The 16,164-nt window shown below is 36.9% G+C and overlaps 1 protein-coding gene across 6 annotated transcripts in view; it reads right to left on the reverse strand.

Annotated features, from left to right (window-relative positions):
- Positions 1 to 16,164, reverse strand: part of arhgef12b (Rho guanine nucleotide exchange factor (GEF) 12b) — a 104,631-nt gene that overhangs the window by 5,380 nt on the left and 83,087 nt on the right. For 5 of the 6 annotated variants that reach the window (XM_016490558.1, XM_016490560.1, XM_016490556.1 and 2 more), the window contains 21 exons: positions 13,807 to 13,917; positions 13,554 to 13,646; positions 13,423 to 13,465; positions 13,046 to 13,178; positions 12,767 to 12,904; positions 11,718 to 11,750; positions 10,784 to 10,898; positions 10,586 to 10,691; positions 8,853 to 9,059; positions 7,016 to 7,160; positions 5,136 to 5,171; positions 4,066 to 4,220; positions 3,361 to 3,507; positions 3,180 to 3,265; positions 2,795 to 2,920; positions 2,494 to 2,608; positions 1,532 to 1,632; positions 1,374 to 1,451; positions 950 to 1,025; positions 611 to 778; positions 373 to 460 (listed from right to left, as the gene is read on the reverse strand). In XM_016490558.1, the coding sequence (XP_016346044.1) occupies positions 373 to 460; positions 611 to 778; positions 950 to 1,025; positions 1,374 to 1,451; positions 1,532 to 1,632; positions 2,494 to 2,608; positions 2,795 to 2,920; positions 3,180 to 3,265; positions 3,361 to 3,507; positions 4,066 to 4,220; positions 5,136 to 5,171; positions 7,016 to 7,160; positions 8,853 to 9,059; positions 10,586 to 10,691; positions 10,784 to 10,898; positions 11,718 to 11,750; positions 12,767 to 12,904; positions 13,046 to 13,178; positions 13,423 to 13,465; positions 13,554 to 13,646; positions 13,807 to 13,917 (2,300 nt within the window). The remainder of the gene's footprint in view (positions 1 to 372; positions 461 to 610; positions 779 to 949; positions 1,026 to 1,373; positions 1,452 to 1,531; positions 1,633 to 2,493; positions 2,609 to 2,794; positions 2,921 to 3,179; positions 3,266 to 3,360; positions 3,508 to 4,065; positions 4,221 to 5,135; positions 5,172 to 7,015; positions 7,161 to 8,852; positions 9,060 to 10,585; positions 10,692 to 10,783; positions 10,899 to 11,717; positions 11,751 to 12,766; positions 12,905 to 13,045; positions 13,179 to 13,422; positions 13,466 to 13,553; positions 13,647 to 13,806; positions 13,918 to 16,164) is intronic. The other variant, XM_016490557.1, reaches the window with a different exon arrangement.

Consider the following 16,164-nt stretch of genomic DNA (forward strand, 5'->3'; position numbering starts at 1 on the left):
ATATATATATAAGTTGAAAAATTGAACCCTCAATTTTATTATATTATAATATAATTATATAACTATAATTATATTATAATATGCAATATGCAAAAAAAGAAAAAAAAACAAAAATTATAACTGAATAAATACAAATAAAATTCAAAACATTAATAAATACTATAATATTTTTTAAACAAAAAATAACACTATTATATAAATAACAAATAACTAAAATGATAATGGTAAACAAAAAAATCATCCATTGTTAATTAATTTTTAGAGGCTAAACATACTGAGGAAAATTTTGAGCTCTTAATAGCAGATACTTAAGAACACTCTAAAATGGCATATAATATGGAACTATGGGTAAAAAAAAAATGCAGCACTCACGTCTTTTGCTCAGATACGGTTTGAGCCATTAGTTCATAGATCTGGGCTCCATTATCAGACATAGAGAGCACAAAGAATGACCTGTTGTCTGTAATACATTCAGACAATTATGTTAGTTCAACTTACTTTTGAAAATGCTTTATCAAGAAGCCATTAAATGCCTGTTCTACACATTTTGACAAACGTCTGATGTACATTTCACCCACTTTTCTTGTCTGTTTTTAAAAGCAACACTTACCGGTGGCAACCGAGCGCACCATCACAGTGCTGAGTTTGATGATGGGGCTGAAGATGTGTTTGGTCTCAGCAGTGCCCGCCAGATTCTTACTGTGGCATTTTAAGATCAGCTTCTCATCTTGCCTTTGAAGTAGCACCAATATATCCTCCAGCAGCAATGTGTACAGCTCTGAATACACACACATCATATGAAAACATTTCACAATAACATTAAAGATGCCATATTATACACTTTTGCCGCATTTAATTTGTGCCCTGATGTTTTCCATGATGTCGGCCCTAGAAGACATTTCTAATTTGAGTCTGGTCTACAGTGAATTCCGTGACAAGCCACACCCACCAATAGTTTTATCTTTGTTGACCTTCCAGGACAGCGGTCCCTCATGCACCATCTTCCTCTTAGTCAAGTCCAGGTTCTAGATGGAGAGTAAAATCAATTTTGTTTATAATGAATTGCCAGGTTTTCACAACAAAACCCGACCAATTGCTACTCAAACCTAGCCCAATCGCGTTTCGATGAGGGTCCCCCGCGTTCCGAGGGGGTAAAATGCATGTTTTATGACAGGGTTTCCATGGTAAAATTCACATTCCAGGGGCTAAATATCATGTTATTGGAGTGGCTTCAACCCGTGGACATTAAGAACAACCTGCGGCAACAGTGTTAAAGTAGTCTAATTCCGCGGGAAAACAGTGGACTTGGCAACACTGGTTATCAGTTACAGGTTTTTAAAATGGATTTCAAATATTTAAATATGAAGTCTCACCTTGAACTCGGCGATCATGGGGTTCTCGCTCTGCTTCAGTGAGGACAGGTCCAGTCGTCTCTGGTAGTCCTCCAACCTCTGGGGGCAGCAGAGGATCAGGGATCAGCTCAGAATGATTGAGTTCAGCACTGATTTGAGGTCAGGTACTATTTACACACCTGTTTGTTCTCGGCTTCCTTCACCTCCTGGTTGACGTGAGTGAGAATCTTTCGACAGCATTCGCCAGCCTTTTTCACTTTACTTCTCTCCTCAGGATCCTCTGCAGGCAAAAGACAAGTCAATTATATATAAATCACAGACTAACTGTGCACCAAAACAGCTTTTATACAATCACATTAATGCACAGAACTATTTTAACCTATCAGATGTTTCGTCCTGTCTTTAAAGGGATAGTTCACCCAAAATAAAAATTCTGTCATTAATTATACATCCTCAAGTTGTTCCAATCCCCTAAGACTTCCTTTCATCCTCGGAAGTCAGAACACCACTGAAGATATTTTTAATGAAATCCGAGAGGTTTCGGTCCCCCCATTGACAGCCTAAGCAACTTTCACTTCAAAGGCCCAGAAAAGGTAGTGAAATCATGGAAGTAGTCCATGTTACTCCAGTGGTTCAACTGTAATTTTCTGAAGCGACAAGAATGCTTTTTGTGCACCAAAAAAAAAAGACTATATGCAACATTTTTATAATTCAATTTAGAAGTGCCATAAATTCTGCGTTTGTACAGCAGTACGAAGACGAAAACTGAAATACCTCTGAGTGAAACATTTCTCACAGCAAATAGCCTGTGCAGTGAAGCCTGTGACTGCCACTGTTTTGCTTCAACCATGAAACGTTATGCAAATTTAGATACTTATTCGATGTTATGTGTGTGCTTGTGTATAAGGAAGCAGAATACGACTCTCTATCGCATACAAGCGCCCTCGTGCATATGCAGAAAAAACTAAGCTCAGATTTGATTCTGAAATTTTCAGAATCGCTGAAGACCCAATTCCCCCCACCCCTATTTAAGGTTTATGTGTATTAACGTTACACTGAACAACAAGCCTAATATTATTTTTTGCGATCAATTGTGACAAGCGTAATTTGAGTTTTGAAAAAAAAGAAGAAATTGCTGTACCTGTGTATTTAGCGATGTTCTCCAGCAGGAGGGGATACTTTGTGAGTCTTTGTGTCTCCACAGGAATAATGTCCTTTAACTGTAGCCTGCGACAATGTCGGTTACTCTCTGCCTCCTGCAATATAAACACTTCCATATTAAATACATTTACTTACATTTATAGTATATTACATTTATAATAGCAATTACATTTACTATATTTTCCATCTGGAATGGCCAGATAAAACACACACACACGACTAAAATCAGGTAGAGTTACTTACAATTATGAAAGCAACCACTGCTCTATTAGGCCACTGACCTGTATGAAGGAGTTGAAGCGCTGGTCTTTCTTCTGTTTGCTCTTGATGAGTTCCAGGGCGAAAGGCTGATTACTGCAGTACGTGCCCGCAGCTCTCTTGATCTTCGCCTCTTCTTCTCCACTGAACTGTTGGTAAAGACACAATTTAGGTTTAAAACATCCCTGCTAGAAAATCTAATAATAACTGAATTTAGATGGTTTCTAGCTGGCTAAAACTAGTCATTTATGGTCATTAGTTGGTCCAAGCTGGTTTAGTTGGAAGATCACATCAATTTGATACAGCAACAAACCAGCTACCATGTTCGTGAGCTTGTCTACCTTAGACTAGTACAATCTGGATTTTCAAGCAGGAAATTTTCTTTAATGCACATTTGCAGTTTCCTACCCAGGAAAGCAAATCATCTCCTATTGAGTCAATGAGCGCCGTCTCATTTTTCTTCCGAACCGCAGTCATTTGTTCTGTTAAAGACACTGAAGTGAAACGAGAAGGAAGAGAGTATTTAGAAGGAATCTTTACTTTAGACGTGTTCAAGAATTTGGGGGGTTTGTGACGTTACGAGACTTACTGTGCAGCTGAACGATCTCCTCAAGGTTGCTGAAGATGTTTTTGATGTCTGCAGGAGGGAGGATGGCCTCTCGGATCAGCGGCTGGTAAAACAAATTCTCCAGGACCTTCATCATTCGAACGTGTGCTCTCTCTGTGTAGAACAACTCTGTGAAAGCAATGACAGGAAGGAGAGTGGTGGTTACACAGGATGGTTTGCACTTGTTCACTGCTTCTCAAGTTTGTGCTGGGACTAACCAGAATATTTTTTTTCCTGGGGTAAAATAAGGGAATACATTTTCAGTTGAAAAAAAAAAAATTATGCAACTTTATTATAAAATTAAATATATATGTAAGGTTAATAATATATGCAAAAATATATAAGGTTACTTGTGTTACTTTGATAATGGTTATTAATAATGGTAAAAACATTGATGTCCAGTTACAAACAGTGTTTCAATCAAAATCAAAAATAAATTGTACTACTAGCATAAAAACTAATGGCGAGAGATCTATGTAGCCTAAGAGATCCATATGTCTTGAATTGTGTAACAAATTTTCTGATATTTAATAAAGAACAAAAGACAATTTGGTGTTCATTGTTCATCTATATCATGCAACTTGATTTAAGTTTCTGAAAAATTAAAATTAGAAAAGAAATTGTGATTACTTTAGGGAGACACTTCCCAAACCACTGCTCATCTGGTGAACCACACTTGTCACTTACCGTTGATGACTTCCTGTCTCTTGATTTCCTGAGGGGTAAGTGTGGACAGGACATCTCTGCTCACCAGCGTCTGCCAGTTAGGAGGCTCCAGCTCTACCTCAGCACACTGATCATCTTCACTCTGCACCTCTCCAGAGCCCAGCGGCTCCATCCTGCTGTACAAACACAGCAAACGCAATGAGAACACATCAAATCGCATGGCTAATCATTTAAATTCATAAAACATTAACAAATGATTAATTTATTATATTTTGAACAATAGAGCCCTACAATATCTGTAATTTTTACTGTTCTATGATTTAATGCTAATTTATAGTAAAAAAAAAAAAAACTGGTAATCTACCAACTTTAACAGTTTAATCAATCTTAAAATGCAATCAACTGCATAAAATGCATTTTTAAAAATTAAAATATATTATTAATTAAAATATTCCATAAAAACTTGTTTTAATGAATGTTATTATTATTATTATTATTATTATTATTATTATGTTGAGAGGTAGATTTTACTACACAAATAGTAATATATTTGTCATAATTACATCAAGTTTTTTTTATTAACAAATGAACAAAAAAGTCCTTATATGGTTATACAGACATAGAGAAATCTTAGAGGCCTAGCAAGGAAAACACACTAAATGCCCCTTACAGTAGGTCAGACAAACTAAATTCTATCAGAGCTGTCCCATGGTTCCCACTTTCATAAAAAATTAGCCAAAGATTACTTTGAATGTTATATTAAAATTTATTACATAATACATGTTATTGTATGTTATTATATTATATTGTCATTTAAAGATTATATGTATATACAACCTTACTGGGGTAATTATGTAAGTGTTAAATGTTTGTGTGTATTTTCTGTGTATTACAAGCACAACCTTATATTTTGTATTGTTACACAATGGGATCCAAAAGACTGAGAACACTACTGAAAATTCTTCTGTTTTATTACATGTGTGTTTTGTCACATTAATGCTTATACTGTTGTCTGAAATGGCCAAGAAGTGATATCAGCATCGACCACTGAAAAACCCACACTGGTCAACCACCAAAGAGAGAGCACTCACCTCCTGTCAGGCCTGGGGGTGCCGGTGTCCTGCGTCCTGTAAGGTAAGTCACATTCCAATTACCCTACAGCAGTAAGAATCCCAACATCCCAAACGCTGCAGGTTGTCAGCGCTCTCTTTGTCTTCCCAAGAGCCCCAAGTCATGAGGCACAAGCTTCATTCTCTGTCTGTCCCAGTAAGATCATTTACAGAGCAGAGCACCACAGAGCAAAGCTTTGTTTCAAATGTTGTATGTGCATCGTCACTACAGAGACTTAAGGAACAAAAATAGCCGTGAGGCCTGTATCGTGGCTGCTGAGACAGATGAGACCGCTCTTACTCAAAACAGCCCAATTATGAGACAGCGACTGCTCGTCTTAAATCCAAATCCAATGTAAAAGCATTTTTGGAGTGACAATTTTTAGGCTTATTTACACTACCATTTATTTAAAAATATAGTAAAACAGGAAGATTGTAAAATACTATTATGATTTAAAATAATTGCTGTTTTAATATATTTTATATATGGCAAAGCTGAATTTTTGTGATGAAAAAAGCTGAATTTTCAGCATCATTCCTCCAGTCTTCAGTGGCACATGATCCTTCAAAAATCATTCTAATATAATGATTTGCTGCTCAAGAAATAATTACTATTATTATCAATATTCAAAACAGTTGTGCTGCTTAATATTTTTGTGGAAACTGTGACATTTCTGTTGGAATGAACAGCATTTATTTGAAATAGAAATATTCTGTGACATTATAAATGTCTTTATCACTTTTGATCAATTTAATGTGTCTTTTAGAATAAAAAAAAATCTGACTCCAAACTTTTGAATAGTAGTGTAGTTCAGACTCAAACCAGTTTCAGGTTTTGCAGTCTGAACAGCAAAAAGGTGCACAAGATCTCATAAAACAATATCTAAATGTGGTTTTAAGATTAAAATGTGATATTTAGAAATCCAGTCAGTATGAAATGTCAGATTATATTCTCAGGGTGCGTTCACACTTGTCATGTTGGGTTCGATTAAAATTAACTCTGGTGCGATTGCTCTGTTAGTGTGGTTCGTTTGAGCATGTGTGAACACTGCCATCCGAACCCTGGTGCGCACCAAACAAGCGGACCAAGACCACTGAAAAGATGGGTCTCGGTCCGCTTCCAAACGAACTCTGGTGCGGTTCGAATGATGTATGAACGCAACGCGGACCAAATACTTCTAAACGAACCAAAAACAGGAAGTAATGACAAGATGCGACGCTATGCGACATGATTTGACGACACGGTGTAAAACCAAAACAAAATGAACAGAGGGCAAACGTGGAGCAATGATGAGTTAAAGTGCCTTTTATGAGCTCCTTGTGAGTATGCAGGTGGTGAAAATAAAATTATATGTACACGCAAGGATGAGCGCGCTTAGTCCAGCAGTCGGCATTAGGTGTGTTCCACTTAAAGCGGCGCTGAGCAGACCGATCGGTTAATGGGTGCTTTGATATCATACACCCGCAGCACCGCTTTAAGTCTAACTCACCTTTTGTTTGGGGTGTTCGGTGAGTTCCGTCACAATATATACATCATTCAAGCCGACCAATCAGGTTGTGAATGTATCACTATGCCTTTAGGTTCGCTGTTTTTAGGTTCGCTGTCAAAAATGCCAATGTGAATGCTAAGCGGACCAGGACCAAATGTATCATTTTCCTTTTTGGTCTGGACCAAATTAACCAAACTAACCGAACTACAAGTGTGAACACACCCTCAGTCAGGATGCTAATTATATTGTTCTACTACCTGCTGAGGACATACCAGATAATAACGGAGTATGTGATTTGATAAATCTGGATTGTGTGCAGTGTGAAAAAGTGATTTTATTAATATAAGCCTGGATGGTGATCACTTGACTCACTTGTCTGTCTCAGCTTCCTCCTCCTGTAGATGCTCCAGTGTACAGGGGCTGAAGTCAAAGTGAGTGTTTGAAGAGGACGAGTCCTGCAGATCTCCCGGGACGACACCGTCTCCCAGTCTAGGTAGTGCAGAAGAGGGAAGTCCACCTAAGTCCACAGCCAGAGAGAGACAGTGTGTCAGAAAATGAAAAGCTTTTGAAATCAGTGCTGAATAGAAGAAGCTTCATAAGGAAAAGCAACTTGAATCTGGCCTTTGCTGGGCTTTGAACGTTTAAAGTTGAAGCAAAAAAAAAAAACAATACAATTATGCACACAATGAATTAACTCTCTCATTGAAACACGTAAGAAATATCCCTCTCTCTAAATGTGGGCACAATCTGACCATCTCCCATTAAAATGCAAAATAAAAAAAAAAGTAAAACAGCAGATTTAAGCCTTGACCCCAATAACCAGGAGAACACTGACAGAGCTCAGACAAAGCAAACTTATAAAACTAAAAAAATAATAATAATCTAAAAACACATCTGGGGTTGTATTACAGAAACATCTTAAATTAGAATCCTATCCTATTTGGTAATTTCGCTTAGAACTAGACATTTTTCAAAACTTGAGTCAAGAAATAAGATTCTAAGTTTTTGTAATACAGCTGCTGGGAAATAAGTAGAAATATGATGCAAAGGAGAGGACAGAAAGGGTAATCATTAAGGGCGGATAACTATGAGAGGGCACAATGACCGTGGAGGGGAAAAAAGGAAAGAAAGATTAAAGACATTAAAGAGCGAGGTAACGATTTACAATAAGTTCCCATTAGTTAACATTAGTCAATTCAGTATTTATTTTTATTTAAATATAGTATTTATTCATCTTTGTTAATGTTAATAAACATACAACTCACTGTTCGTTGTTTACTCAGTTCTATTAAATATTAACTTTGTATTTGAATAATGTATTAGCAAACGTTAAAGGGGTCATATGACGTTGCTAAAAAGAACATTATTTTGTGTATTTGGTGTAATGAAATGTGTTTACGTGGTTTAAGGTTCAAAAAACACATTATTTTCCACATACAGGTACATCTCAAAAAATTAGAATATCATGAAAAAGGTCCATATTTTTTGTCACTCATTTCAGAAAGTGAAACCCATATATTACATAGATTCATTACGCAGAGTGAAATATTTCAAGCCTTTATTTCTTGAAATTTTGATGATTATGGCTTACAGATAATGAAAACCCAAAATTCAGTGTCTCAGAAAATTAGAATATTACATAAGATCAATAAAAAAAAAGTATATCTTAAACAGAAATGTCAGGCTTCTGAAAAGTATGTTAATTTCTATGCACTCAATACTTAGTTTTGCAGGTGTTTTGAGGTAATTAGCTGATTCTGAGACACTGAATTTTGGGTTTTCATTTTCTGTAAGCCATAATCATCAAAATTTCAAGAAATAAAGGCTTGAAATATTTCACTCTATGTGTAATTAATCTAGAAACAGCCTTTGTGCACAGACGCATTGTAGGCTACTCTCCCAGGAAACAGTCGTCGTCCTCCATAAAATGCGCTGCACACATCTGAATATTTGGTTTGAACTGTTTCTCAGCCAATACTCAAATTTAAATGATCAGTTTGATTATTAATTAGCATATAATGTAATTAATTTGGTTGTAGTCATATCTCACTGATAGACAACACTTAATTGCTGTCCATGACTTCAAATCTTGCACTACTCATCCATCTAAATCAACTGACAGCCCCAAAAATATCAAAAAAGAGTTGGAGAAGGAAAACTTTTAAAAGCACAGACACTTGACAACAATGATCTGTGAAGCGTCTCTCACCAGCCTCAGACTCTCGGTTGATGCTGTCTGTGCCCTGTGCTGCTGGAGCACTGTAAGGGGGTGACGTGACCAGGGCAGTGGTGCCATCTGAGCCTTCACTCGACTGACTGCTCCGTACGGGAGGAGACGACCCGTCTGCCTGCTCTCCAGCGCCCAACGGCAGCTGAGGCTTTGTCTGACGCTGCCTCGGCTCCAGAGCCCTGCTGACTGCAGGGCAAGAGAAAGAGAGAACAACATCAGTGTCAGGGCTCGCCAATAAGGACTGCCTGTTTGCCTGGGTCAGCGTGAAAGACCCTCAGGACAGTTGATGGAATTATTGTTATATACAAACACACATATAAAATTGGGAGAAAAAAATTTAATTCAGTGAGGACAGAGCAGTGATTATTTTACATTGATTACCTTACTTAAAGGGTTAGTTCACCCAAAAATGAAAATTGTGTCATTAATTACTCACCCTCATGTCGTTTCAAACCCGTAAGACCTTCGATCATCTTCGGAGCACACGACATGAGGGTGAGTAATTAATTACAGAATTTTCATTTTTGGGTGAATTAACCCTTTAATTTCTTTAATATTTATTTCCTCTGCATACTAGTGTTAGACCTACCTGAAAAACTCAAAGCATTGTTTGTTTAATTTGTTTAATTTTATTTACTCGATTGTTCTTCTTATTTTATTACTGACTGTTTACTTGTATTCACTAATGTTTAACCTTTATAATAGTTAGGATAGTAGTTTTTGCTGTGATATCGAAACTGAAAAAGGGAATTGTGAAATGTCACTGGTATCTAAAATTTTGGTGTTGTGACAACATTATTTACTAAAAAAAAATAAACAAGAAATTTATTATTTTTATTTATTTATTTTATTTTGTGGCAGGGCCAGTAGAAAAAAAACTTTGCATTGAGTCCTGAATGGTATTTGTCTCTTCAAAATAAAGGAGATTACAAGTGGGTGGTTGTCTGTATAAAATGGTTACAAACAGGGAAGTAAAATAAACCCACAAGGAGCTTCACAAGGAACTAAATTATGCCAGATTTCACCCTAACAGAAACTGGAAAAAAATTCATTTTTTCTGAGAAATGAACCAGTTTTTCCCTCTTCATTTTTATCGATTTTAAATTCACTAATAGTATTCCTCTAGGTTTGAGAAATATTATTTAATTCATTTTAAACCCCATTTCACCATCTCTAAATCCTAGAATTAAACAGGCCTCTCTTTTTGCTACTGTACCTTTAAGACTATATGTAAACGACCTCGTTTATGAATAGCTGACATTTCTGCTACTGTCTACATAACTACAAAACTAAACCTGTGTTGTAATCCAGTGGTTCTCAAGGCCAGATTACTTAAAGAAGCATATCAATAAAAACCCAAAAAACTAAATTATAAAAAAACACACACACACACACACACACACACAATAATCAAGATTTCTTTTCCCCCTCCCAAGACAATTGTTTTTATTAAAGAACATATAAAATCATAATCTTGTAGCTTCTGAAATCATAAAATAATTTTTGGTTAATTTAATACATCAACACTCCCAGTTTCTGTTAACAAAAGAGTTTGAAAACAAGCAGCATTATCATTACAGCAGAAATATAAGAGGAATTATCTTAGACAATATGGGCAGGGCCTTTAAATAATTTTGTTGGCCAGTGGGGGTCTTTGAATCAAAAAGGTTGAGAACCACTGGTTTAACTGTTAATGAAATAAATCAGCTTACTTGCTGAAGTGTCAATCCTGCTCGGCCGTCTCTGAGGAAAGACACTAGGAAATCGTGTTTTCTTTGATTTCTCCTCACTTCCATCTTTCTCAGGCTTTATGCTTTTCTGTTAAGGGAGCACAGAGACAATGGTTAGGTTTCTTTGGTTTCATGGAGTCATTTGGAGACAGAGTCAGGAAGTTTTCTGAGAGTTTGTACCTTTATTTTAGGAAAAAGATTCATTAGCTTGGGCTTGTGCTCCAGCCCTCGAGACTCCTTCACTTTTACGCCGAGCTGCTTCATATACGACAGTATCACAAACTGCATGGTGCTACTGTGAAAGAGAATGACAGTATGAGAAAAAAAATACTTGGAATTTGTTCACATCCCTAAGTTTGAACAGTAGTAATGCATTCAAATTGCATTATTACATCTGTATATATACCCAGGTGTTGATGATTCAGCCAAAACGAAACATTTTTCTAATCCAGCCTTAGACTTAAACTAAGTTTCACTATGGTAGTTTAAAACTGACTATTCTGAGAAGTCATTATCTGTCATTTCCAGGAGGGGGAGCAAGAGCTTAGTTCAGTCCATGCTGAAATACTTTACAGTGTGCAGAAAATTATTCTGACAGCTAGGACCCCAGCTGAAGAACTTACAAAGCTGTTCTCACAAATACTTACAAGCCAAACAGATGACTTGTACAATGCGTAACCACAGTCAGTGCCAGAGCAGAAATAGCCCTCACAAGCTCCTGTCAGAGGCTTCATGAGGCTCCATTCTCTTGCATGCCATCTGGGAGGACACACAACGCCTCAGTCCCTGCTGCTGCCGCCCATATGGGCTCCTGACCGATCATATGCTGCAACTACACACCACTCACAAGACTGCAGCAAAAACTGGGAGGGAGACTTCAGGGCTAGTGTGATTTGTAGCTGGTTTTTGCCTTTAAAATGTACCATTTCACTTTAAGGTTTTGTTTTACTACTTTATAAAGTAATGTAAAACTGTGCCATTTTACTAAATACTCAATTTCTGTGTGACCTTGGATTTAGTTTCAATCTGTAAAGCAGGACAGTGTTTCAGGGGTTAATATGGGGTGATGTAATATGTCGTTTATGGAGGGAGAGGACATGAGAATTCCCCTTACCACTTATCTTCCTCTGTGGCCTGTGACGTCAATCTGAAACAAAACATAAGTTGCAATTTACTGAAGTGTGAGAGACACACAACTTCCAGTGTGTTTTCCTTATCATTTGAATAGTGTAACATGTAATATTTACCCATTTTGGATTAAACCTAAATATGTTATCATAATTAGTTTAATCTCAATACAATCATATTAGTCTAGGTTTAATCTTAGTCAATCTTTGGGTAAAATGGGAACCTGTTAAATAATGACTAACAATGAATGGCTGTCAGCTGATGCCAATATGTCATACATAAACCTTGTTACCATAACCCGTTTTAAAATAATGTAATGTGGTATACATCAACAAATTTGGTAAAAATTACATCATTTTCCTTTAAGGAAGTGAACACAGCTAAGAAAAGTAAATCCTACCTCTTTTTTCCCCACTTTATTTTTTCAGTTGTTAAATTCGTCAGTTGGGAACAATTTATTTATTAAAAAAGTGTGTATAGTACTTACCCCAGCATTATATTAGCATGAATTTATATTTCTAAAAAGCCTCTTGCGAACATTTATGAGTCACCTGTTACCTTTCTGAAGGCATATAGACCTCAGTTTACATACTGGTCCCTTGCAAATATACAGTATATACCTCTTACAAAATTTACATAATCCTTAAACATGTATATTTATATAAAAGAAGAGGACTGAGAACAGAGCCCTGTGGGACACCCTGAGTTAGGGGAGTAGTGCAAGATTTAAAGTCATGGACAGCAATTAAGTGTTGTCTATCAGTGACATATGATTACAACCATGAAAGCCCATAAAGCTATATGACATATTGACATTTTTTTTAATAGAATTCTGAACATCTTAAAAATTCTACAAGAGCTCTGTAAACATGATAAAATGGGTATGTAAATGGTAGTGATCTGTAGTGTGTGAGCACCAACTACCATACATGGAGAGACAACAAAAAAGAGGAGGACAATAAACCTATCAAGAGAACAAATGGCATCATCTAAAAGTATATTCACATACATGTCAGCATGGACAAGTGCACTTACAGTACATCCTCTATCTTAGAGATAATGTGCTCTGCACAGGATCGCTCTTTTTCCAGAGCCACACGGTCTCTCATTCGCTCTGTATCCAGACGGGCTAGCTCTGCTTCAGCCAGGGTCAGACCCATACTGCGCTTGTGCCTGAAACATACAAATAATACACAAGTGAACTTACTGGAGGAGAAGGTTTTGACTGACACTTGTGCTGGTACATTGGAGTTGAAGAGTGCGTGTTGGGGTCTTTATCTCATTGTGAGTGTGTATTAGATGAGAGCATTTCACCTGAAGTCTTCTAGGTTCTTCTGGATGTCAGGTAGTAGTGTGTCCTGCAGCTGCTGCACATATTGCCGGTGGACGTCCTCTGAGATGGGCTCCGGCCTCTTCCGTTCTGCATTAATTGAGTGTGCAGTCCGTTCTATGCACACACAAACACATGCATAAAAGTCATGCAAAGTTACACTAAAATGAGATGCACAGTGTATAGGCACCATTATCGATAACCAGATGTTTTTCTCATTTACCAATAAATCAGCAAATACAGATTAATTTAAAAATAAAAAACTAAATATCAGACAGTTAAATTGTTGTTTTATTCAGCCAATATATTTTGTTATTTTATTTTTAAATAACAGCCCTAGTATTTAGAGGTTTGAACTTACCCAGGTCAGCGATGATGGATTCGGGCACTGTTACTTTCAAGCTCTGTTAAAAAAAAACATTCAACACTTAATCAGAAACCACATCATCTATCACAATCTAAACAAGCTGAGACTGCTTTAAAGTTCCTCACAGCTGTTTTTTCTATGAAGAAGGTATCCATGAGGATTCGTCGTGTCTCTTTGGAGCTGGTCTGTTTGTAAAGTTCAGCATAGAGGTAGCACAGCTGCGGAGCGAGAAGGGAAACAAGTGATGTGACTCATCTGGTCTGAGACCAAACCATAAGCATGCAAGAGAGATTCATGGAACATGGAAAGTAATTTATAAACATTTTGTTAGATTCCTGGAAATTCCAGGTTTGTGGGTAAGGGGGTGATCGATCTCACCAGCGGCGCAGGGTCAAACTGAGAGACCACATGATGGATGAAAGCTGCCAGGTGAGCAGGCCGAGATTTCAGGATGTCTACGCTCTGAAAACAGCTACACTGGCCATTCATCTAGAGACAGAAAGTGTTAACTTACATTACTAGTACACATTAATATATTATTCAACTTTATGATTTAATGCATAACTTAAATATGGGCTTGTGAATGTAAATGTGTAAAAGGTTTTGCTATTTTCCATGAATAAACATTGGGCTCTGTTCCAAAAGCTAGTAAGCTTCCTTCTTATCAACTGTCTACCTAGGCAGCTACCTTCTAAGATGACATCATAAGCAGGGTCTCAGAAAAGCGGGGCAAGTGGAACTCTTAGGCATTACTTGCATAGAGCCGAACTGGACTGTGGATTGGGGTCCCTGCAGAGGGATCACTATTTCAAATTCAAATAGAAAGACCCTGATAACGCAATGTGGTCATCTCCAGCAACACAACACCGTTAAGAAAAGTTAGTCAGTGACTTTAAGCAAATGAGAAATTATTTGATGCATCAATCCAGTAGGAGATGGAGATTGTGTAATATGTCTCCTGTAAGATCAAAGACTTACAGACAGATTGAAACAAATATATACCAACATGGCTCACCCATATTACTATGAATGGGAGAAACTGCACCATCAACTACCTTGACATAGGCTACTAGCCGAAACGTTGGATAATAAATAGCCTATGCTTAAGTGAGTGTGCAGTTGTTCTCTTTCAATTAGGTTTTAATTTTTTCCTTTAACTTGCATCTCTACAGGTGGGCGTGTGCTTTGCCTCACTTGCTCTATTAAGAAACTGCAACATGCAATATAGCAGAATAAGTTCCGCCTTCTAAATAAAAGAGCCAATCATCATTTTACTGCAGACATGCGCACTGGACTGCACATGCGCATTAACTGGAGCAACCTGAAATACCTGTACACTTTTTAAAATCAATTTGAATGTAAAGTAGCTTTTACTTTTACATTTACACATTTAGCAGACACTTTTATCCATAGCGACTTACAAATGAGGACAATGGAAGCAATCAAAATCAACAAAAGAGCAATGATATCCAAGTGCTATAACAAGTCTCAGTTAGCTTAATGCAGTACACGTAGTAAGTTTTTTTTTTAAATCATATAATAAAAAGAAAACGGATAGAATAGAAAAAGAATAGAGCAAGCTTTTGTTAATCAGAAGTCAGAAAGTCAGAATTATAATTGTATAATAAATAAAAAAAAAACAAATAGATAGAATACAAAAAGATTAGAGAAGCAAGTGTTATTTATTTATTTTTTTTAAGAAAACAAGCAGTTAGTAAATAAATAGAGTGCAAGTCTAAAAGGGGCAAGTTGTTTTACATTTTTTTTTATAAAGAATAGAATTATAATACAGAGTGCTAGAGTTAGAGAGTCAAATAAAGATGGAAGAGATGTGTTTTTAGCCGATTCTTGAAGATGGCTAAGGACTCAGCTGCTCGGACTGAGTTGGGCAGGTCATTCATGGGATGACCATGGGATGGCAAAATAAAGTGACGTTCACTTGCAGAACGCAAGCTTCTAGAGGGCACATAAGTCTGAAGTAATGAATTTAGGTAAAGGGGTGCAGAGCCAGTGGTGGTTTTGTAGGCAAACATTAATGCCTTGAATTTTATGCGAGCAGCTATTGGTAGCCAGTGCAAAATGATAAACAGAGGTGTGATGTGCATTCTTTTCGGCTAGTTAAAAATTAATCTTGCTGCCGCATTCTGGATTAATTGTAAAGGTTTGATAGAACTGGCTGGAAGACCTGCCAAGAGAACTTTTAGCCAACTTTTTTTTTTGCCAACTTTTAGCATTGTTCAATGAATTTTTGTGGGCAAAATCCAGTTATTTCAATAGTAATACACACGAGCAGGAATTTTGTGTGAGGGCAAATGATTTCCATTTGCAGATTTCGCATCAGTTATCCACAAAGATTCACTGTGTTGACCAACAGAAAGCTGCTTGGTTGAGTCCCCAATATACTTCAAGCAAATTGAAAAACAAATTGGAGTGACATCATTTCAATAAAATCTCATCAAAACAAAGTTCATTTGGAGTTTGTTTTTGGAGATTTAAACAGCTTGGCAACACAAATTTTCTGGAAAAATCATTTTAAATAACATTGGTCCGTGGCGAGGTATGTGCGCTCTGCGGCTCTGACTTCTTTGAAATAGAAATCTTCTCCGGTTAATTTTTCTCTTCAGTCTGTCGAGGTCAGATGCGAGTAAACACAAACACACTGGAGAGCTGGGGCCCGTTCTTCGTACGTCGCTTATTACATCCGAGATGAAATGTCACATCCAAGATGATATCATT

The sequence above is a fragment of the Sinocyclocheilus anshuiensis genome, unplaced genomic scaffold, assembly GCF_001515605.1.
Source record: "Sinocyclocheilus anshuiensis isolate Anshui unplaced genomic scaffold, SAMN03320099.WGS_v1.1 scaffold246, whole genome shotgun sequence".
NCBI lineage: Eukaryota > Metazoa > Chordata > Actinopteri > Cypriniformes > Cyprinidae > Sinocyclocheilus > Sinocyclocheilus anshuiensis.